Source organism: Lepidochelys olivacea (genome assembly GCF_965140295.1).
Source record: "Lepidochelys olivacea isolate rLepOli2 genome assembly, chromosome: 23".
In the NCBI taxonomy this organism is placed as follows: domain Eukaryota; kingdom Metazoa; phylum Chordata; order Testudines; family Cheloniidae; genus Lepidochelys; species Lepidochelys olivacea.
This window is the reverse complement of record NC_140433.1, coordinates 3,966,707-3,990,600: the sequence shown is the minus strand read 5'-3', so window position 1 is coordinate 3,990,600 and position 23,894 is coordinate 3,966,707. Positions and strand designations below refer to the sequence as shown.

At 56.6% G+C, this 23,894-nt stretch overlaps 1 protein-coding gene across 2 annotated transcripts in view; it reads right to left on the bottom strand.

Moving 5' to 3' along the window:
• Positions 1-23,894, bottom strand: part of DLL3 (delta like canonical Notch ligand 3) — a 257,656-nt gene that overhangs the window by 201,225 nt on the left and 32,537 nt on the right. For both annotated transcript variants that reach the window (XM_084612808.1, XM_084612809.1), the window contains 2 exons: positions 20,411-20,668; positions 1,385-1,746 (listed from right to left, as the gene is read on the bottom strand). In XM_084612808.1, the coding sequence (XP_084468934.1) occupies positions 1,385-1,746; positions 20,411-20,668 (620 nt within the window). The remainder of the gene's footprint in view (positions 1-1,384; positions 1,747-20,410; positions 20,669-23,894) is intronic.

Below are 23,894 nucleotides of genomic sequence, written 5' to 3'. Positions count from 1 at the left end.
CGGGGGGGGGGTTAATGGAGGGTGCAGTGGGGGGGGTGCAGTGGGGGGATGCCGTGGGGCAAGGGAGGGGAGATACAGATGTCACAGCCGCCTCATTCTTGAAGAGGTTGGGGGCCCTGTGGAATCTGGGGGGGGTTACAGTGGTGTGGGGTAGGGTAGGGGTCCCGGGGGGTTACGGTGGGGTGCAGAGGCTACAGAGCGATGAGGGTGGGGTGCCATGGAGCGGGGCGATACGGACGTCACAGCTTCCTCTGCTCTTGCAGGGCTTGGGGGAAGGGGGTTGCTATGGGGGTGGGGTTGCTGTGGGGTGGGGCTGCAGTGGGGGGTGGGGGTGGGGGGATAGTGATGTTGGGGCTGCCGCTGCTCTTGCAGGGGTTGGGGGGGGTCACGATGGGGTTGGGGGTGCTGTGGGGCAAGGGGCATCGCAGGGGGGTGCAAGGGTGGGGGGACACTGACGTCACAGCTGCCACCGCTCTTGCAGGGGTTGGGGGGGTCGCGATGAGGTGGGGGGTGCTGCAGGGCGGGGTTGGGGGTCACAGTGGGGTGCAAGGGCGGGGGGATACTGACGTCACAGCTGCTGCCGCTCTTGCAGGGGTCGCGATGGGGTGGGGGTGCTGCGGGGCGGGGGGTTGCGATGGGGTGCAAGGGCGGGGGGATACTGACATCACAGCTGCCGCCGCTCTTGCAGGGGTCGGGGGGGTCGCGATGGGGTGGGGGGTGCTGCAGGGCGGGGCTGGGGGGTCGCGATGGGGTGGGGGGTGCTGCGGAGCGGGGCTGGGGGTTGCAGTGGGGTGCAAGGGTGGGGGGATACTGACGTCACAGCTGCCGCCGCTCTTGCAGGGGTTGGGGGGGTCGCCATGGGGTGGGGCGTGCTGCAGGGCGGGACTGGGGGGTCGCCATGGGGTGGGGCGTGCTGCAGGGCGGGGCTGGGGGGGGCCGCAGTGGGGGGGCGGGGGGATACTGACATCACAGCTGCTGCCGCTCTTGCAGGGGTTGGGGGGGGTCGCCATGGGGTGGGGGGTGCCGCAGTGGGGGGGGCGGGGGGATACTGACGTCACAGCTGCCGCCACTCTTGCAGGGGTTGGGGGGGTCGCCATGGGGTGGGGGGTGCTGCGGGGCGGGGCTGGGGGGGGCCGCAGTGGGGGGGGCGGGGGATACTGACGTCACAGCTGCCGCCGCTCTTGCAGGGGTTGGGGGGGGGTCGCCATGGGGTGGGGGGTGCTGCGGGGCGGGGCTGGGGGGGGCCGCAGTGGGGGGGGCGGGGGGATACTGACGTCACAGCTGCCGCCGCTCTTGCAGGGGTTGGGGGGGGTCGCCATGGGGTGGGGGGTGCTGCGGGGCGGGGCTGGGGGGGGCCGCAGTGGGGGGGCGGGGGGATACTGACGTCACAGCTGCCGCCGCTCTTGCAGGGGTTGCTGTCGCACTCGTTGGTCTCGATCTCGCAGCCGGCGCCCGTGAAGCCGGCCCGGCAGCTGCAGGTGTAGCTGCCCTGGCCCGTGTTGGTGCAGGTGGCCCCGTTCCGGCAGGGCCGGTGGTTGGTGCAGTAGTTGAGGTCCTGGTTGCAGAAGAGGCCGCCCCAGCCCTCCCGGCAGTTGCACTGCCAGGGCTGGCTGCAGGTGCCGTGCAGGCAGCCCGGGTAGCGGACGCACTCGTCGCACAGGCCCCCCTGCCAGCCGATCCGGCATTTGCACTCCCCGGGCCGCTCGCAGTAGCCGTGCCCCTCGCTGCAGCCCGCCAGGCAGACGGCTGGAGAGTTGAACAGAGGGGAGAGAGAGGGGGTGGGGGGGCGGAAGGGAGGGATGGGGGGGGGAAGAGGGGAACAAGGTTTGCTGTACAGATTTAATGTCTTTAACCACAGGTGGCACCTGCCCCCAATCCCACCTGCCCCAAAATGCCCCACGGTGCTGGATATTTTCGCTCAGGGGGGAGGGTTCCTGTCTCCATCCCCCTCCCCTGACCCTGGGGCAAAAGGAGGGGGCTGGGAAGAGGAGGCAGCCCTGACCCACTCCCTGATTCAGCCTCCCCCCCTTTCCCCGTAGAGCTGGGTGTGGGGGCAGCTAAGTGGGGAGGGGGCTCGGGGGTAGGGCAGCTTAGCGGGGGGGGGGGTTGGCCATTTCCTTGGGGCAGGTGGGGGGGGTGCCTTTCGAGGATGACCCCCATGCTCGACAGGGCTGATCGGGGCAGGGCGGGGGCAGCTAAGCCAGGGGGCAGGCCCTCGTGGTGAGCGACCTCAGTTCCCAGTGGGGCACGGCGGAGGCGGGGGTTTTGGTCACTTATGGCGGGTGATCTCCATGCCTGAAAGGGCCGGCAAGGGGTGGGGGTAGCGAGGTGTATTTGGGGGGGTGTGAGGAGAACAAGGTGCGCTGGGGGCCTTGAGGCTAGCGCGGCGTGTCGGGGGATGAGGCGCATGAGGGGGGCGAGGCGCATGAGGGGGACGTGAGGGGCACATGGCACGTGGGGGGGTGCGAGGGGGCGAGGCACGTCAGGGGGCGTGAGGGGGGCAGCGAGGTGTGTGAAGGGGGCATGAGGGAGGCGAGGCGCGAATGGCACGTGAGGGGGGGCATAAGGGAGACGAGGTGGGTGAGGGGGACGCGAGGGGCGCATGGCACGTGGGGGGTGCAAGGGGGTGAGATGTCGGCGGCGTGAGGGGGTAGCGAGGTGTGTGAGGGGGGCAGCGAGGTGTGTGAGGGGGGCGTGAGGGAGGCGAGGCACAAGGGGCGCATGGCACGTGAGGGGGGCGTAAGGGAGACGAGATGTGTGAGGGGGGCACGAGGGGGATGTGATGGGAGCAAGGCGTGAGGGAGGCAAGGCGCACGGGGGGGGCACAAAGGGGACGTGATGGGAGCAAGGCGTGAGGAGGGGCGTGAGGGAGGCAAGGTGCACGGGGGGGCACAAAGGGGACGTGATGGGAGTGAGGCCCATTGGGGGGGCGTGAAGGGCGCGCGGAGCGAGGTGTGTGAGGGGGACGCGAGGGGGCGAGGGGCGCATGGCATGTGGGGGGGGCGTGAGGGGGTAGCGAGGTATGTCGGGGGGCGTGAGGGAGGCAAGGCACGTGAGGGGGGCACGAGGGGGTAGCGAGGTATGTCGGGGGGCGTGAGGGAGGCAAGGCACGTGAGGGGGGCATGAGGGGGATGTGATGGGAGCGAGGCGTGAGGAGGGGCATGAGGGAGGCAAGGCGCATGGGGGGGCGCGAGGGGGACGTGATGGGAGCGAGGCGCATGGGGAGCGTGAGGGGCGCACGGCCCGGGGAGCGAGGTGTGTGAGGGGGACGCGAGGGGGCGAGGGGCGCATGGCATGTGGGGGGGCACGAGGGGGTAGCGAGGTATGTCGGGGGGCGTGAGGGAGGCAAGGCACGTGAGGGGGGGCACGGCGTGAGGAGGGGCATGAGGGAGGCAAGGCGCGTGGGGGGGCACGAGGGGGACGTGATGGGAGCGAGGCGCATGGGGGGGCGTGAGGGGCGCACGGCGCGGTGAGCGAGGTGTGTGAGGGGGGCGTCAGGGAAACGAGGCCCATTGGAGGGCATGGAGGGAGCCAGGGACAGCGGAAGGAGTGAGGAGCGCATGTGGCGGGGAGGGGCACAAAGTGCGTGAGGGGGCCATGAAGGGGCATGAAGGGAGTGCGGCGTGTGGGGGCGCGTGGTGGGGGCACGAGGGGAGTGCAATGCGTGAGGGGGGGGGCGCAGCGCAACGGGGGTACTGCCAGGAGTAAGGCCCTTAGCTGCACCTGCTCGGTACTTCCGACGCCCCAGCAAGGCTGCTGGACAGACCCCCTGCTGGACTGGGCTCCTTGGCTCTCCAAGCCCTGCCTCTGTTCTGCTCCTCCACTGTTCCAGGCCAGATCCTGCCCTGCCCCAGCCTTGGTCCCATCCTGTCCCAGACCCAGAACCAGCCCTGGTCCCGCCTTTCCTGACAATCCGGGTCCGACCCTCGGCTCAGCCCTCGACTCTGGCATTGAAACTGCAACCACTAGGCCTGATGGCCTACCACCCACTCCGCTGACGGTTTGAGCGGCCCAAAGTAAACAGAGGGGAACTGGGCTGACTAAAGGTCCAGACCAGTGGCTCATATGGATCCTTTCCCAGCCAATATTCCCTTGCTGGAGACATGGGGTGCCTTGCTGACCCCATACTGCCAGTCCAGGTCGCTGTCCTATGGACACAAGCAGGCAGCACTGCCCCCAACTCTGCCCCTTGGTCCATGTGAGCCAAAGATTTCCCTGCCTCATAAGTTTAATGGTGTTCAGGGAACATTTCGGGGGTTGGGAGGGGGGGAAAATCAATACTGGCTCCTACTTCTTCTGTGCCCATAGTTGTTCCCCACTGACCAATGCAGGGTGGGGCTGAGTATCAACCCGCTGACTGGGGAGGCTCTGACCTGGGCATCCCCACTGCTGCAGAAAGCAAGCCCACTCCTGGCTGTGATCTTCAATGACCCTAGTCACGAGCGTACACGTGAGGCCGCCCTTTGGCGGTCGCGGCAGGGACGCCGGCCTGTTGCTAAATATGCCATGGTGTCCCGCCGCTTGGTAGTGGCTACTGCATGGAACGAGGCCACGCTGCATTATCATCATTTCCACTTCGGCCAAAAGGGTGACATCAAAGACAAGCTGGTGTGAGTGGACTCCCCACCCACTCCGGACACCTTGATTGACCTCAGTATCCAGGTTGATAACTGCCTGATGGACCACCACCAAGAGAAAAATGTCAGCTTGCCAATGCCTGCCTGTCCTGGCATCTCCAGCCCAACCTTGGGCACCTTCCCATGCAGCCGGACCAAGTCCAGCCCCATCTCACCAACACAGAGAAAAGGCGACATCGGGCACCGGGGCTATGCCTATACTGTGGAAGAGCAGGAACTTTGTGTCAGGCTGCCCTCCTAAGCTCCAATCTGCACCCTGGTCAGGAAAGGCCAAACCCCAGTACCTGATGTGTGGATCCAGGCTGGGGTGGCACTCCCTGCCTCTCATCAAACACCAGCACCAGTACCTGTCTGATGGTGATTCGGATGCCTCAGGCAACTTCATGGATCAGGACCGTTGCATGAATATATCACATCCCCCCCTCAACCCAAGGATGCTTCAGACTTGTTGAAGTCTATCAACGACTCACTCCTCTCATCAGGCCTGGTTCCCCACCAAACCGAACCCCTTGAAAGTTGTGACTCACCGAGAGACCCTTCAGTTTGAACTTATCCAAGCACCACACTTTCCAGCAGTTTTCGGCATGCCCTGGCTCACTACCCATGGCCCAGGTGTTTGTTGGAGGACAGGCAGGATACAATGCTGCTGCCCACCTTGACAACAATTCTGTCTCCTGCAACGTGACCATAGACTGGGAACCCTTCAGGGTTCAGCCTGCCTTTCTCGAGATTCCAAGTCTGAACAGGAAGTCTCGTTAACCTCTGCGGTCCAGTCCACTGCCCCCGCGTTACCACTTAAATACAAGGACACTCTGCCACCTGAGTGCAGCTAAGGACTATCCCATCTATCTCCCACCTGGAGCAGAAGTCCCTTTTGGCTGCATCTACGCCCTTTCAGAGCTAGAATTTCAGGCTCTCCATAACTGCCTCCAGAAAAAGAAAAAAATAAGAAAAAAAAAATCTACAAAAGGGGTTAATCCATCCTACCACATCTCCAGCTGGGGCTCCAATTTTCTTTGTAAAGAAAAAAAAGACAGATCACTAAGGCTCTGTATTGACTATTGGGCATTAAACAGAGTCACGATTCAAAAATCAATACCCTGACCCTATCATTAATGAGCTTTTCAAAAGACTCCACTCCACAAAGGTTTTCACTTAGCTGGAGCTTCACACGGCCCATAGCTTGGTGATTAGCAAGGGAGTTGAGTGGAAGACTGCCTTCCATACATAGTGTGGACACTTTAAGTACCGGGTCATGCCGTTTAGTCTGTGCAATGCCCCAGCAGCATTCCAGCACTTCATAAATGACATCTTCAGAGAGGTGTTAAACCGCTATGTAGTCGTCGTCTTCTTCTTCACCTCGTGTGCTTGCCACACACTAGATCTTTTTCTAGAACTGTGCACAAGTGATGGGTCTTTCCATCACTACAGGGAGGTCCTCCTTCTTACAGGTCTCCCCAAAGAATTGGCAAACAAGCAGGTGCTCCATTGTCTGCTCCTCACTGCACTCACATATATTTGTGTCATTAGAGTAGCCCCATTTGATCATATTAGTCTTTGATCTGCCAGTTTGCATACACAGGTGGTTCAGGCATCACGACGTTGACTGGTCTATATCGGCCCCTCTGAGAAGGTCCTCCTGGGGTTCCAGATCTATTTCAGTGCATCCAACTGCACGTATTCCATAACCTCAGTCATGCCTTGCCAGCTGTCATATCCAAAAGGTACAACGTTGGTTATAAAACGCTTTTGCGATTTAAGGCATTTGATTACTCCTGTGTGACCATATAATGGATGCCTTGGATCTTCCATGATCTTTTCCTCTGGCTTGCTGCCTTCCTCCTGAGATCAGGTGGTACAAAGCCAGCCAGTAAGTACAGGTTGTCCTTTGGTGTTGGCTTTCTCCTGTTATTCCAGGACAATTGTTTAGAACAGAGTCTAATTCCTTAGCATGGACAGATCGTTCCCACACTGTACATGCATACTCTGCTATGAAGTAGCACAAGGGGATAGCATTAGTTCGCAAAGTAACTGTATTGGCTCCCCACTTGGAGGTGACCAACTTTTGGAGGAAGTTGTTACAGGTGCTAACTTTCCCTTTCAACTCCTTGGAAGGAAAAAGTGTCCGGTCCAATGTCACCCCAAGGCAGACAAGGTGTGGATGATTAACCTGTGGGATTCCACCCCAGGTGATGTTTAGTTGCCACTTGCCTTCTTGGTGGCGTAGGTGAAAGGCCATCACCTGTGTCTTGGTCAGGTTGGCACGAAGCTGGTTCTTACTGTAATAAATTGTGAGGTTGCTCAGTCCAAATGTTAGTTCATTCTTGACAGCGGAAAAGTCCTCCTGTGATGTGATACATAGATCATTGGAGTATATAAAGCTCCTCCTATTGCTGTGTATGGGCTGGTCACTGGTATATACGTTGAAGAAGGTTGGGGCTAGATACACTGTCTTGTGGGAGGCCATTTCATTGTTGTCTCTAGCGGCTCCGTTTCTTGCACAGTTCTACATAAAAACATCTGCTCTCCAGAAGAGACTGTGTTTGGTTGCAGTCGTGTTATTTTGTAGACTTTGGAAAGCAAGTTTTGGTGGTTGACTGTGCTGTGTAATCATATGTAGTATCTGGACAACATCCTCATCTTTTCTACCGATCAGGCTTCTCATGATCAGCAAGTCTGCAGCATCCTACCACTTTGCCAGCACCATCTATACGCGAAGCCCGAAAAATGCAAGTTTGATCAGGATCCGATATCTCCCCCAAGAGATTAACCATGCACCCATGCAAGGAGGCGGCCATTGCCAACGGGGTCACACCGAAGGATACCTGTGGGGTCCAACAGTTCCCAAGCTTCGGTAACTTCTACCAGTGGTTCACGGAGGGATTTTCCAGCCTAGTTGCTCCTCTGACTGCCCTTCAGCCAAAAGGAGTCCAGTTCACCAGGGTCTTTGGAAGCCCAAACTGCCTTTGATCAGCTAAAAGAGTAGCTCACTACAGCACTCATCTTGGTTCACCCAGATCCTGCTAAACCATTCGGGGTGAAGGCTGATGCAGCCAGTTTCGCCCTGGGTGCAGTACTGCCCCAACTGGTGGGTCCTGTCAGATGACTTCACCATGTGCCAATTACTCTCGCAGGATAGCCCCACAAGAGAAGAATTATGATAACTGGCATAAGGAACTCTTAGCTATCAAGGCAGCACTTGAGGAATGGCAGCACCTTTTAGAGGGGGCCAGGGTCCCTGTCCAAGTGCTCACAGATCACAAGAACCTGGAATATCTTCCAACAGCCAGACAGCTCAACCAACAACAGATCCACTAGTCCCTCTTCTTCACCTGGTTTGACTTCATAGTCACCTACCACCCAGGAGCAAGAAATGGGAAGGCTGGCACCCTGTCTCATAAGGCCAAGTGCCTGCAAAGAGCACTTTACGATTCTAAAGGCATCCAACTTCAGCAGCCCAAAGGAGTCCATTCGTACCTTGTTACCCAACGACCCCGTCACTGCTCAGATCCTCCAAACTCTGGAGAATGGTGACACCCCATTCTGACAGCCCCCGGGTTCAGGTTCCAAGACACGGAAGAGGACCCCAAGGACCATAGCTATGTCTGGAAATGGCATGTCATGACGCACCACTTGCGGGGCGCTTCTGCCACCTCAAAACCTGGAGCCTAATCACAAGGAGTTTCTCGTGCCCAGGCTTACGCAGCTTAAACAAGAGCTACCTAAGATCAAGTGCCCATGCTAAAAACACTTGGCCTTTTCCAGTCCATGCCTATTCCACCTCAACCATAGGCTGCCATTTCCACTGGCTTTATTGTGGAGCTGCCGCCTTCCCAGGGACATACAACGATCTTAGCCATGGTTGACCTCTTAACCAAAAGAGCACATTTTGCCCCCGGTCGCGCCATCCCCCTACCTCTGCCTAGAATACATTTTTCAGCTCCGTGGATGACCATCAAGTATCGTGTCAGACTGTGGTTCTCAGTTAATTTCCCAGTTCTGGCGGGCGTTTCTAAAACTTCTGGAGATTGAGCCTCTCCTCTCAACTGCCCACCCACCCACCGATGGACAAACGGAGCAGGTCAACCAGATTTTTTTACCAATACCTGCTCTGCATCTTCAACTATGATCATGACAACTCCCATGTGCCGAGTTTGCTTACAATAATGCCACACATGCCTCTACCCAGCAAAGCCCGTTTTTTGCCAACCATGGTGTTCACCCTCTGCTGTCTTCCGGACGTCCCCATGAACTCTCCAGTACCAGCTGTCACAGATCTAGCTACCCATCTCCACCAGGTACACCAGGAACTTAAATAGCACTTACAAGGAAGCCTATAAACATCATTTTGATTGGGACCGCCCAGCTGTCCCTGACCTTTCCATGGGAGACAAAGTCTGGCTGTCCACCCACAATCTTAAATCTGCTCACACTGCAGCCAAACTGGACCACCAGTATCTGGGCCCTTTCAAGATTGAGGCACGAATCATCCCAGTAACATTCAGATGGCAATTACCCAAGTCCCCGAAGATCTGCCCTGTATTTCATGTCTCCCCTCTGAAGCCATACAGGGAGAACCCCTCCCCACATCACTCCAGCCCTCGGTCTCCCCCTGCCCTCATAACAGTCCAAGGGCATGACGAGTATATAGTTCGACAAATTCTTGACTCCTGACTAGTCAGAGGGAAGCTCCAGTAGTTGGTGGGCCAGGCGGATAACAGCCCAGATGAGCAGTCCTGGGAACTGGCAAATCACATCCATGCCCCAGATCTATTGTGGGCATTTCATAGAGACCACCCTGAGAAACCAGTCCTGCTGGTACCTAGAGGGCACCCTCGATGGGGGTGGTACTGCCAGGAGTAAGGCCCTCCTCTGCTCCTGCTCAGTACTTCCGATGCCCTAACGAGTCAACTAGGCTGCCGGACAGACCATCCTGCCTGATTGGCTAAGGAATTCAGCAGTCCGCTTCTTAAACGTAGCAGCAGCCGCTCCTCACTGGCTACTCAACACACGTGCCCATGGTCTCTCTGCCTCCCTGTGCTCCTCTCTCCAAACCCTGCTCATGCTCTGCTCCTCCACCGCTCCAGCCCAGACCCTGCCCTGCATCCAGCCTTGTTCCCATCCTGTCCCAGCCCTGCTCCTGCCTTCCCTGACTCCTGGTAATCCCGTTCCGACCCTCGGCTCAGACTCCAACTCTGCCTTGACCCTTGGCTCTGGCATTCAGACTCCAACCATTAGGCCTGACCGCCTAAGACCTGGATCACTGACAGCATGTGGGGAACGAGGTGTGTTTGGAGGGGTGGGGGGGCACGTGAAGGGAGTGCGAGGTCTCAGGGGAACAAGGTGCATTGTGGGGCATAAGGGGAGCGAGTTTTGTTTCGGAGGTGGGGATGGAGGGAGATGGAGGCATTGGGTGGGAGCGAGGTGCATTGGGAGGCGAGGGGAGTGAGGTGTGGAGCGAGGTGTGTTTGTGGGGTCCTGAGGGGAGGAAGGTGTGTCAGGGGGCCTGAGGAGGAAGAGGTGTGACAGGGTGGTCTGCGGGGAGCGAGGTGCGGCAGGAGGCCTTGGGGTGGGGTCAGGTGAGGGCCTGCGGGGAGCGAGGTGCGTTAGGGAACATGAGGGGAGCGAGGTATGATTGCAGGGGAGTGAGGTTGGGGCCCGAGGGGAGTAAGATACATTAGGAAGCATTTGTGGGGCACGAGGGGGAAGTGAGGTGTGTTTGCGGGGAGGTGTGGAGTGAGGGGAGCGAAGTGTATTCGGGGTGTGGTGACGTTTATTGGGGGTAGACAGTTGAATGGGATGTATTGGGGGACTGGGGCAAGGCACATTCCGGTTGGGGGAAGTGAGCTATAATTGGGCTAGGGTGTGGGTTAAGGTGTATTGGGGAGTGGGGTGAGGTGGGTTCGGGGGAACAAGGTGTGTGTGACACACACATGCAGGTAGACACATTACACACCTATGTCCGACCCTCCTCTCAATACTGCACCAACAGGGGGCAGGGGTCACGGGGGGTCTCCGCCAAAAGCCAAGAACTAGCTGATCATCGTGGTTCTTGCAGGATGTTTATAAACTATTTCCTGTAAAAGGTGGAAAATGTCGAGTAGCATGTTCCAAAATCGCTGGAAATGGGGCACCGCACCTGCGGCAGGGTGGGTCACAGCCACCTCAAATCATGAGTGCAAACAATCAGCATCTTTCAACCCAGCCCAGCCCTGTGTTTCCAGTCCGGACCAGATGTAGGCCTGAGCCTTGACAAAGACAAAAGAACCCTGAGGAAAGACTCTGAACAGGGGGCCCTCGGGGCTGAGCTGAAGTTAACTTAACACCTTGGTTATGAGAAGAGACCAAAAGTCTGGGACTGTATAGGAGAAAAAGACAGGGCACAAGATGGCATCCATTACAGAAGAAGCAACACTCAGCCAGCACAAGTGTCTCTTACAAAGTGGACCCCAGCTCTCTGGATCGACTGACCATTGGGTGAGAGACTGGAGGGAACTTGGTAATAAATATAGACTCCAGATTGGGTTTTATATTTTTCCTTTATCTGTAACCAGAGGTTCTTGGAGACGCGTGGTCCCCAATCTGTATTCTGTATCTGGGTGCCTGTGGGCTCCACGCTCCTGAAACTGGAGATTTGTTCCCAGCAGAGTCCACACCTGTGCAGTTGCTTGTCTTGCTCTGATCCGAGGGTATAAAGGGCAGTGCTGACCGATGTTCCCCCAGTTCGTTCCTCACTGCAAAAATCAGATGAGGTCCACAGCAGAGGGCAAGTGGAATACAGACAAGGACCACATTCTTGGACAACCTCTAGTTACAGGTAAGTAACATCCATTTCTTCTTCGAGTGCTGGTCCCAATGTGTATTCCACACTTGTGTAATGAGGGTGCAAAGATGAGTTGGTCCTGATGTCTGTAACGCCCCTGTCCCACCAGCTGCATCTGCAGAAGAGGCTGCCTTTCAGAAGCATAGATAGGTACATCTCGAAGTGATGACGCTGAATTTGCCCCATCTGGGGAAGGGCGATGTGCCAACTGGTAGTGAAGGAGGAAGTAGCCAGCAATTCACTTTGAGAGTTTCTGAGCAGATGTTTGTCCCCGGGTTCGTTCTGCTTTACCAACAAACACCCAAAGCGGTTTTCTAATTGCTGTTGTTGTTCCCTGCAGGTGGAATGCCAAAGCTCGTCTGATGTCAAGAGTGGAGTCTCCCATCTTCCTCGGAAGCATAAGGTTTAGGAAAGAAAACTGGTGAACGAACAGGTTGATTCACCAGGTGGAACTCATGTTAGGGATGAATTTCAGATGGAGGCGAAGGGAAACCCTCTTCTTATGAAATTTGGAGAATGGCGGGTCTGCCGTAAGAGCTCCTAGTTTGCTCACCCTTCTGGGACAGAGACTCAGAAGGTGACCTTCATGGAGAGGTAGGACATGGAACAAGTGGCCAGTGGTTCAAAGGGAAGTCTGGTAAGCCTGGAAAGCACAGGACTGTGGTCCCAATGCGGTGTGGGTTTCATAACCAGCGGGAAGGCTCTAATGAGTCCTCTTGGAAATCTGACTGTTCCATTTTTATACACCAAATAGCAGGAGAATGGAAGGCACTAATTGCTGCAGGTGGACTCACAGCGAGCTGAAGGATAGGCCTGACATCTTGAGATGAAGGATGTAGTCAAGAATAGCAGGAAAACCCACCAACCCGGAGGTCAAATGGTTCCATTGAAGAAATGTCTCCATTTAGCCAGGCAGCATTTTCTAGTGGACTCTTTTCTGCTTCAATTAAGAGGAGATTGGATATTTTCCGAACATGAACATTCTAGGTCTGAGGCCCATCCAAATACCAGGCCGTAAGGTGGAAGGGGTCTGGGTTGCGGGACATCTTGCTGTGCCGTTCCGCTGGGTCAACAGGTTGGGGAAGGGGTGGATGCTGATGGGACGACGGGCTGCCATTTGCAGAAGGAAGCTGTCTGGGGTCCACTGGGTGCAATGATTTGAGCTTTCTCGTGACATATCTCTCAGTGCCTGTGGTAATAGCGGGAGGGGAGGAAAGGAAAGGTGCATCTCAGGTGGGAGAAGGGTGTTGCTCTTGCAGCCCTTGCCCAGAGCAGCCCTGGAGCGATATAGGATGAATTCCTTGTTCGTCTGGGATGCCCACAGGTCCCAGGATGGTATTATCCACTGGGTGACTCTCTCGTTCAGGCTGGAATCGTGTAAGTCCCATTCACAGTCTGTGGAGACGTGTCTGCTGAGATTGTCCTCCAAAGAATTCTGTGCCCCGGTAGGTATGTCACCAAGACCATTGTGCAGCTCCTGACACACCAGTTCCATTAGTTGATGGCCTCTACACACAGAAGAAGGGATCTTTCTCCACCTTGTTTGTTTACGTAGGAGACAGTCATCATGTTGTCTGATGTTATTTGGACATGGCTGGATTGAATCAGTGGGAGGAATGGATGGCAGGCTAGGCAGACTGCTCTCAGCTATAGGCAACTGATATGCACTCTGGCTTCTCAAGGGGTCCATGTGCCCTGTGTGGTGTGATTGCCCATGTGCGCTCCCCATCGGGTGTGAATGCAACAAAAGGGACTCCCTCACGCACTGGCTCTGGGCTTGTCCACCAGGCCAGAGAAGCCTTGAGCTTGGCTGGAACTTAGGCCAATAAGTTTAGGCTTGAAATTAAAGGCAGGCTTCTAGGCATCAGAGCAGTGAAGTTTTGGAACAGCATCCCAAAGGGCAAAAACCTTAACTTGTTACAAGACTGAGCTTGATAAGTTCACGGAGGGGGTGGTATGAAGAGATTGCCTACAATGGCATATGGCCCTGCTCTAAGTGCTATTAGCAAATATCCCCAATGGCTAGAGATGGGACACCAGATGGGGAGGGCTCTGAGTTATTACAGAGAATTCTTTCCCAGGTGTCTGGCTTGTGGGTCTTGCCCACACATTCAGGGTCTAACTGATCGCCATATCTGGGTTTGGGAAGGAATTTCCCCCCAGGTCAGATTGGCAGAGATCCTGCAGGTTTTTCCACCTTCCTCTTTAGCATGGGGCATGGGTCACTTCCTGGTTTGACCTAGAGAGTCAATGGTGGGCTCTCTGTAACTTGAAGTCTTTACATCAAGATTTGAGGACTTACAGTAATTCAGCCAGAGATTATGGATCTGTTACAGGAGTGGGTGGGTGAGGTTCTGTGGCCTGTGAGGTGCACGAGGTCAGCCTAGATGACCATAATGGTTCCTTCCGGCCTTAAAGTCTATGAATCTATGAGAACTGTTACCCTGACGTTCATGTTGTCAGATCAGAGACAGGACTGCAGACAACAAGTAGAGCCTGGCAAAATGGCATGACTCAAGTACATGAAGCCTTGTGGCCTAATAGAGAAAGACAGCCTTTGACTGCAGTTCATGGTTTAAACATGACTTTTCTTATCAAGTTGAGTTTCTCTCCACTGGCAGGCAGGCCCTTGGTGAGCTCCAAACTAGGGTAGCCCCCATCAAGTCTATTGTTCTTGTGGGAGGCGAAATGGACTTTTCTTTGTTTACATACTTTCCTGGCATCCTCCTGGGAGGATAAGAATATGATTGGGGACTGACCTCCTGACTGGATTTGCCTGTTAGTAGCCACTCATCCCAGTATGGGAAGGCTGTGTAACTGTTTTGTCTCATCTGGGCCGCCATCACTGAGAAGACCTTCGTGAAGACACGTGGTGCTCTGGTTAGTCCTGAAGTACTCTGAACTGGCAGCATTCTTGCCCTACCAGAAACCCGAGTGACCTTACGTCGTGCTGATACGTGTCCACAGGAAAGTAAGCATCTTTCATGCTGAGAGCCACAAACCACGCACCCTCTTCTAAAGGAAGGATTATTGATGCCAGCGTAACCATTCGGAGTCTTGACTTGCTGTCGAAGATTGAGAATGGGCCTTCAACATCCATTTTTCTTGGGAGCAACGAAGACTGGGGAGTAGAACCCCTTTGCCTCAAGGCTCCATGAGCAGCACCTGGTGGAGAGAACTCAGCTGCTGGTGGAGAATCTCCTTGTGACAGGGAAGCGGGGCAAGAAACTCAATACCGTAGCCCAAGTGGATTATCTCTAGCACCCACTCATCTCTGTTGTTCCTGCCCTCCAGTGGTGTGCAAAGAGGGCGAGATGACCACCAAAAGTTTGAGGGAGGGGAGGGACTCGATAGAGCTACCCAACGATAGGAGTTATCTCAAGCGTTCCATCAAAAGAAACCCTGGTTGGTGGGTGGGCTTCAGCAGTGGCAGCTGAGGTGGAAGAAGCCGGCGAGCTCGGTCTGTGAACCCTCTGTTGTTTACATGGCAGTTCGTAAAGGTGCTGGGGCGGGGGGGAGACATGGCTTGGCCTGGAGCTGTGTTTGGGGTGTTCCCTCTTTGGGGCTAAGGTCCAGGGAGCGGAGGATTATCCTAGAGTCCTGAAGGGAGTGAAGTGACTCATTCATCTTCTCATTGACAAGATGGCTTATCTTTGAACCCCACCAATGTAGCGCAGTTTGTGAAATCGTGTTTTGCCAACAGGGGCTGGTAGTTAGCGCTTCAAACTTGGAGGCTGGTTGATGAAAATAGCTTCCGCCCTAAGAGGCTAAGGCGTTTATCACCCTGGTCAGATGGAGCTGGCCTGGGGAACGGCCATCCGGACGGCTCTCTGGCTGTCTGTACCACCAAGGAGTTCGGCGCTGGGTGGGTGAACAGGAACTCGGCCTCTTTCAGTGGAACCAAGTTCTGCTTTTCTGCCCTGTTCAGGGGATGGACGCAGGAGGGCCTCGCGGGCTCCAAAATGGCTTCCTTCCAGGAGCCTACACTGTGCGTCATGGACCTCCTCGAGAGGGATCTGGAGCTCGGTCACGGGCCTCTGTAAAAGCTCCTGGTACTGCCTGTAGTCATCAGTCAGGAAAGGGGATGATGGCGCATTTGCCTCATTGTGGGAGGAGGAGGACACACCCGTTAGAACCATCGCAGCCAGTTTGATTTCCTCCTCCGCACGCCCCGACGGAGCCTGTGGTACCATATAGGGGGAGGTGATAAGTGCAATTCCTGCACGGATCCAGAACAATTCCTGCATGGATCTCAAGAGCCCCAGTGAGGTCAATATGACAGGTCAACTGGCTGGGGGAAGGGGAGTCTCCCAAGGCATTGGACACCATCGGTCCCTTTGGTAGTGTTGTCTGAGAGGAGGATGGCTCCTAGAGGCTCTGCCTGGGCTGATCTCTCTCTCCGAGGGGTTGAAGTCTTGTCCAGAAGGTCAGAGTCCTCTGATGAAAAAGTCATCTCATGTTTTACCAGCGGTACCGGAGGAGGAATGCTCCGGCCTGTAGCTGTAGTAGGGTTTTCAAAGTGATTTCTTCTGGTGTAGAGATGTCTCTGAGGAGAACTGGACTGATAACAGAGGAGACCGCAGGTATATAAAGGCAAAAATACTTTCCGGAGTAGTAAAGGTCTCAGTTTAAACTGGAGTACGGGGAGTACTGGAGGTTGGTGCTGAAAGATCTGGTATGCCCGAGGACGGATCCATCCTAGACTGAGGCAGTCCTGTGGAAGGGAAGTCCAGGGTGGAACTCCCAGATGAAGCCGTGGGATGCCGGTCCGTCAGTCCAGGAGTTGGAGCTGGTACCGATGGATCCTTCCCCTTTCACGCCGTCCCTTCTTGCATGGAAGATTTAGGCAGCTCTAAGTACTTAGGACCCGCACGCAAGGACTCTCCCGACATGGACCGAGTAAGGGAGGGATCTTTTCTTTTAGAGGCTTTTCTGGAAGGGAATCCGCCGTTGTGTCTACTGCAGTCCTGAGTTTCTGAAGTACTGCTACCCTGCCCTGCCAGCGTGACCTCTCAGCGAGGTCGCACTGTGTGGAGGACACCCAGTGTACTTTACAAAATGGCTTCCTCCATGTGACCACATGGAGGAAACCATTTTGTTTTTGTACAAGTGGCTCCATGACACCACTGATGGCCAAGCCCCTTACCCTCATGAGAGGGTTTCTTGGGCTTCACAGACCCTGCCTCAATCGCGGAGCTCAGGTGGCCTCTCACACATTCCTGGAATACCAGGCATGCCGGTACTTCTGGGAACGGCATGGGCCCGCCACCACCGGTGTGACCTTGCACGCAGTGGTTCCACACGGCGGGGTGCCATTTTGAGGTGTGCACAGCCCCACTCCTGCTGGTGTGACCTCACACACACAGTGTGTACACAAGATCAGGCTGCGTGAGGGGTGCCATTTTGAGGAGCTCATTGCCCCATCCCCGCAGGCGTGAGCTCCCATGCACCGTGCTCCTTAAAATGGCATCCGCCATCCAATACTGACTTTTCTCAGTGTCGGATGGGGGGCAAACCCCAAAAAGAGGTTCAAAACCAGGTGGCCGGCCTCCCTACTAGGAGCTTGTACTCAGAGGGGCGTTTCCCAGAGTCTGAGGCTGCTGCATGTGGGCCTGGGTCCGATTGCAGTCTCCTGGCCTTCAAACATTGTCGCTCCTTCCCTCCCCGAAGAAGGGAGCTAACGCTGCACTTGCTGAGTGTCTCCAAAGCCACGAAGGCAGCCCTGGTGTTCATCGCTGCTGGAGAAGGAACGGGGGCAGGCAACCCGGTTCTTAAATCCCAAGACTCTGGGCATAGTCCCGCTCTGCGGGGAGAACTAGACTATGAACCAGTTAACTAGTACGGCTACGAAACGATGGACGCAATCTATACCTGCAGGTTCTGAAAGAACAAGGATCGCTACGGATACGGAGACCACCACATGGCCTGAGTCGGAGTCAAGGAGAAAGTGGAGGGGCACCGGTCCACGCCGCCCTTTGTGCCCTGGGGTCCAAGCGCAAGGAGGACAACGGCGTGGGTGTCAACCAACGGACACCGCTTGCTGCCAGCCTCCGATGTCAGCCACATGTGGAATACACATCGGGGACGTCAACACAGCGATGCAAGATCATAGAATCATAGAATATCAGGGTTGGAAGGGACCCCAGAAGGTCATCTAGTCCAACCCCCTGCTCGAAGCAGGACCAATTCCCAGTTAAATCATCCCAGCCAGGGCTTTATCAAGCCTGACCTTAAAAACCTCTAAGGAAGGAGATTCTACCACCTCCCTAGGTAACGCATCCGTGACACGGCCGTGGCTGGGTTTGGGCTGCAGGGCTATAAAACTGCAGTGGAGACAGTTAGGCTCGGGATGGAGCCCGGGCTCTGAAATCCCACGATGAGGCGTCTACACAGCAATGTTAGCCCGAGCCCTGCAAGTCTGAGTCAGCTGACCGGGCTCTGCCACGGGTTTGTTATTGCAGTGTAGCCGTACCCATAGGGACCAACCTGGCATTGCCAGTCTTGTTCCTTGCACCTATTCCGGATCTTTATCGTAAGCGGCGTTCAACAAGTTTATATGTGGTTTGGTTTTAGTCTGGACACAGCCAGGCGCTTTGCACTCAGGACACTGTAGAGCTGAGGGGAGGCTGGCAACCTGGGTCGCCCTCCGTTTCCACACAGACAGCGGGTTGGTGCACTGGGCTAAAACAAGGGGCGGGTTGGTGGGGGTGCAAATTGCTAGCCTGCATTGGGGGAGTGCGGGGCTCGCGGAGCCCAGAGCGGCTTGCCATGCTGCCAGCGGGCGGCAGAGATGGAAGGGTTCGCCCTGGTGGGCGCGGATAGGCTGTCATGCTGTGAGCAGGTGGTTGAGCGGGGGTGGGCAAACTACGGCCCACGAGTCGCACCACGTGGCTTGGCCCTGCTCTGGTGCTCTGGCTGGGGCGCTGGGTTGGGGGCCACACCATGCGGCTTCCGGAAGCCGCAGCGTGGCCCCGCTCCACCTCCTACGCTCTCCAATGGGAGCTGCAGGGGGTGGTGCCTGTAGATGGGGCAGCATGCAGAGCCGCCGGGCCACGCCTCTGCCTAGGAGCTGGAAAAGGGACATGCCACTGCTTCCGGGAGCCGCTTGAGGTAAGCGCCGCTTGGAGCCTGCACCCCGAACCTCTCCCCATGCCCCAACCCCCGCCTCAGCCTGGAGCACCCTCCTGCACCCCAAACCTCTCATCCCCAGCCCCACCCCAGAGCCTGCACCCCCCAGCTGGAAACTGCACCCCTGCCTCAGCCCTGATCTCCTTCCTGCCCTCTGAACCCCTCAATCTCAGCCCAGAGCACCCTCCTACACCCCAAATTCCTCATCCCCAGCCCCACCCCAGAGCCCACACCCCAAACCCAATTCTGTGAGTGTTCATGGCCCGCCATACAATTTCTATTCCCTGATGTGGCCCTCGGGCCAAAACGTTTGCCCACCCCTCTAGTAGAAAGTCACCTGGGCAGCTCGGGTAGCCCTGAAAAGTGTCCCAGTGAGGTACATGGGGGCGGGGGGAGAAGAGGTCATGGCTGGATTGAGGTGTGTTGGGGGAGCGAGGTGTGTTGGGAGACAGGAAGAGCAAGGTGTCTTTGGGGGAAAGAAGTGTATTTGGGGAAGGTTTGGAGGCGTGGGGGACAGAGGCGTGTTTGTGGGGGGGACGACAGGGGAGCGAGGTGTGTTGGGGAGGTCAAGGTATATTGGGTGAGCAAGGTGTATTCAGTGGGAGCGAGGTTTATTCAGGAGGGTTTGTGGGGAGAGAGAGAGGTGCATTTTGGGGGGGGGACCTAGGGCAACATGTATTCTGGGGGGGTTGGGGCAGAGCAAGATGCATTCTGGGGGGCTAGCGAGGTGTATTTAGAGGGGTCCGGGGCGGGGGGAAGTGTGGTATATTCAGAGGTCGGGGGAGGGGGGAAGAGCATAGTATAGTCAGGAGTCGGGGGTGGGGGGGTTTGAACAAGATGTAATTGGAGAGGTCGGGGGGTGATATATTCCAAGGTCTGGGGGGCGGGTCGTGGTATATCCTGGGCGTGTGGTGTATTCAGAGGTCCCAGTGGGGGGGCATGGTATATTCAGAGGTCTGAGGGGGGCGTAGTGTATCTGGGGGGTGTGGTGTATTCAGAGGTCTGTGGGAGGGGCGTGGTGTATTCAGAGGTCCACGTGGGGGGAGGGGGAAGTGGTATAGTCAGAGGTCCACCGGGGGAGGGCAGCGTGGTATATCCAGGTGTGTGGTATATAGTCAGAGGTCTGCCAAGGGGCATGGCATATCTGGGGGGCATGGTGTATTCAGAGGTCCGCTGGGGGCGGCGGGTGTGGTATAGTCAGAGGTCTGCTGGGGGGGGGCAGCATGGTATATCCGGGGGCGTGGTATATTCAGAGGTCCGCAAGGGGGGTGGTGGTATATCCGGCGGGCGTGGTGTAGTCAGAGGTCCACCGCTGGATGGGGCATAGTATATCTGGGGGGCATAGTGTATTCAGAGGTCCGCTGGGGGCAGCGTGGTATATCCGGGGGCGTGGTATATTCAGAGGTCTGCGGGGGGGGGTGAGGTATAGTCAGAGGTCCGCTGGGGGGGGAGGTGGTATATCGGGGGGGTGTGGTGTATTCAGAGGTCTGCGGGGGGGGGTGAGGTATAGTCAGAGGTCTGCTGGTGTGGGGGTGGTATATCCGGGGGGCGTGGTGTATTCAGAGGTCCGCCGCTGGATGGGGCATGGTATATCTGGGGGGCATAGTGTATTCAGAGGTCTGCTGGGGGCAGCGTGGTATATTCAGAGGTCCGCGGGGGGGGCGAGGTATAGTCAGAGGTCCGCTGCGGGGGGGTGGTATATTGGGGGGGCGTGGTGTATTCAGAGGTCCGCCGCTGGATGGGGCATGGTATATCCAGGGGCATGGTGTAGTCAGAGGTCCACCGGGGGCGGGGTGTATCCCGGGGGCCGTCACTCACTCACCCTCGGAGCAGTACTCCCCCCTCCAGCCGGGCAGGCAGATGCGGGCGCCCAGCTCGTCGCAGGCGTAGTGCCCGAAGGCGTCGTCGCGGGGGCGGCAGTAGTCGGAGCAGCCCTCGCCATAGTAGTGCTCGTCGCACAGCACATGGTAGGAATAGCGCAGCTCGCTCTGCTCGCCCAGCTGCACGTCCTGGGACCAGTCCTCACCCACCGCCAGCCGGCGCCGCGTGGCCAGGCGGCTGATCAGGTTCTGGGCGTCCTCTGATGGGGGGTCAGGGAGGAGAAGAGGAGAAACGGGCTGTCAATGAAGAGCCTGGGAAAAGCACAATCCTTCCCCCTCCCCCATGGGCAGGGCCAAAAACCGGGACCTTCAGCACAAAGGGCCCGAGCCAGACACCACTGAAGTCAAAGGGCCTCGGGACGAGGCATAGACATTGCTCACTTCAGCTGAAGGAGGAGCTCTGTTAGAGGATAAAGGCCTTACTACTGCTGCTGGCTATGTGGACCAGCCACTGGAGGGAAACACATAATACTGACTCAACAGGTGACATCCCCGCCCTGTCATGCAACAGGAATGCATTGAATGCCTCTCTCCTCCTGCCCAGCCCTGCCCTAGGTAATGCCCTTTGCTCCCTACCCAGAGGAGGGGTCACTCTTAAAGGGGTGTGGGCCAGGTCCAAGGACAGGAGGGACCTCTGTGATCATCCAGCACGACCCCCCGGTGTAACACAGGCCAGAGAACGTCCCATCAGAGCTAGAGCAGATTGTTCTTGGCAGACCATCCACAGTCTTAAGTTTAAAATCATCAGGGATGGAGCCTGTGGGGAGCTGTCCCAAGGGGCAATGCCCCTCACTGTTGAAATTGTGCATCTGATATCCCCATCCGAATATTTCCAGCTGCAACTTCCAGCCACTGGATCGCGTTTTAACCTTTTTCCACTAGACTGATGAGCCCTTGATTAAATATTTGTTCCCCCTGTAGGTGCTGATAGATGGGGATCAAGCCACCCCTGAACCTTCTCTTTGTTAAGCTAAACAGATCGAGCTCCGTGAGTTTCTCACTACCAGGCAGGTTTTCTCACCCTTTGATCATTCTCTTGACTCTTCTCCGACCCCTCTCCAATTTACCAACTTCCTTCATGAAGAACCCGACCCAGGATCCCAGCAGCGGTCGCACCAGAGCCAAACACAGAGGGGAAAGAACCTCTCTGCTCCTACGTGAGATTTCCCTGTTTATACAGCCCAGGATGGTCAGGACTCTTTTGGCCCCAGGGTCGTACTGGGAGCTCATAGTCAGCCAGTTATTCAGTTCCCCCACCCCCAAAAAGTCTTTCAGTCACTGCTTCCCAGGGGAGAGTCCCCTAACCTGCAGTCTTTCCTTTCTAATCCCCATAATGAACTTGTTGCACCAGCTCCCCCTCACTCCCCTGGTTTAAATCCCAGCCCCCAGCCCACCCGGGATCCCTTCTCCATCCGCCACCCCACTCAGTGCCCCCCGCCTGCCATGAATCTGCCCAGTTAGCAGCTGCTTGCCCTCTGCCCAGGCAGACAGAATCACCACAATGTGGGGCCAGAAGGAACCTCAAGAGACCATCTAGTCCAGCCCCCCTGTACCGAGTCTGGACCAAGTAACCGTAGACCAGCCCGGCCAGGTGATTGTCCAGTGACGGGATTCCCTAACCTCCCTTGCAAGTCTACCCCAAAGCTTCCCTTCCCTGAGAGCTCCGAATAGCTACCTTCAGTCTCCCTCGCTGCAGATTACGCCCATTACGTCTTGTCCTGCCTTCAGCGGACATGGAGATCAGCTGACCCCCGTCCTCTCTCGAGCAGCCCTTAACATCTTTGACGACTGTTCTCAGGTCCCCCTCCCAGTCTGCTTTGCTCCAGCCTAAACCTACCCTCTTCTTTTAACCTCTCCTAGGGCAGGTTTGCTAAACCTTGGATCCTTTTTGTGGCTCTCCTCTGGACTCTCCAATTTGCCCACGTCTCTCCTAAAGCACGGCGCCCAGAACTGGACACCGCGCTCCAGCTGAAGCCTCCCCAGTGCTGCACAGAGCAGGGCAATTACCTCCCGTTTCGGACATACGGCACTCCTGTTAATACACCCCAGATATTAGATTAAACCTGCGTCACATTGCTGACTCCTATTCGGTTTCATATCCGCTAGATCCCCTAGTTTATTTTTCAACAATATTATCCCCTGGCCAGTTATTCCCCGGGCATTTGATTTTTCCTTCCCAAGTGAAGTATTTCACACTGCTCTCCACTGATTTTCCTCTTGTTGATTTCAGACCAATGCTCCAATTTGTCCAGGTCGTTTTCAATTCCCCTCCAAAGTGTTGGCGACCCCTCCCAGCTTGGTGTCATCTGCAGATTTTATAAGCATCCTCTCCACACCGTGGTCCAAGTCGTTCGTGAAAATATTGAATGGGAACCAGCCCCAGGACTGACCCCTGCGGGACCCCACCAGTTACGCCCTCCCAACTGACAGTAAACCATTGGTAACTCCTCTTCGAGCGCACCCACCTGGTCGTCATTCCATCTAGACCCCCGCTTCCCTAAGCTGCTTAGGAGAATAAAGTGGGAAGGTGTCAAAAGCCTTCCTAAAAATCAAGATACATCATGTCTAGTTTTCCCACACACACGCCCCCCGACCCCAACTGAGTAGGCCAGCGACCTTGCACACGCCCCACAGATGGGGCCAAGTAGGTGTGCCCACAGCACATGCCCCACACCCAATTACACCTTCTCCCCCCAAAGCACCCCCCCCTCCATCCACCTGGGACCCCACCTTGTCCCCGCTCGGTGACACTAGTGCCAACCTGTAAGGGAAAAGAACAATACCCCCTTCTTGCCCCACATGTGTCAGGGAGGGTCCAACCCAGTCAAGGCAGGAAGGGGGTCAGGCGCTGCCTTTGGGGGAGGGCCTGTGTCCATTTGCTGTTCCCCCCCCGTGCCCGAGTTCCCACTGCACCCCCTTCTCCAGCACTTGCGCTCCTGCCTCCAGCGCCCCCACAACCCACACCCAGCACCCCTCCTCCCCACCCCACCCCTAACCCCTACCCTGTCCTCCCCACCCCACCCAATTCCCACACCCCTCTCTGCTCCTGCACCTCCACCCCCACACCCAGCACCCTGGGGAGAATGTGGAAATGTCTTGTAACATTTTAAGGAACAGTGTGAGACTCGGTTTACCCACTGCCTGGGAAGGGGTCAGTGCCTCCTCTGGGGATAGGGAGTGAGGCACATGTGTATAACAGCTCTTCCTGAGGCCAGATCTACCCTGCAGAACCTAAACCGGCATAGCTCCCTAGTGTAGACACAGCATATGCGACAGAAAGAGCGCTGACCTGTATGGTAACACCAGCTCCCCGACCGACAGTAGCCAAACCACCAGAAGCACTCTGTCTCCCCGCTGACGGCTGTGTTGGCATAACTAAGTTGGCTAGGGGGGCAGTGGCTTTTGCACTCCCCCAACTGACAGAGC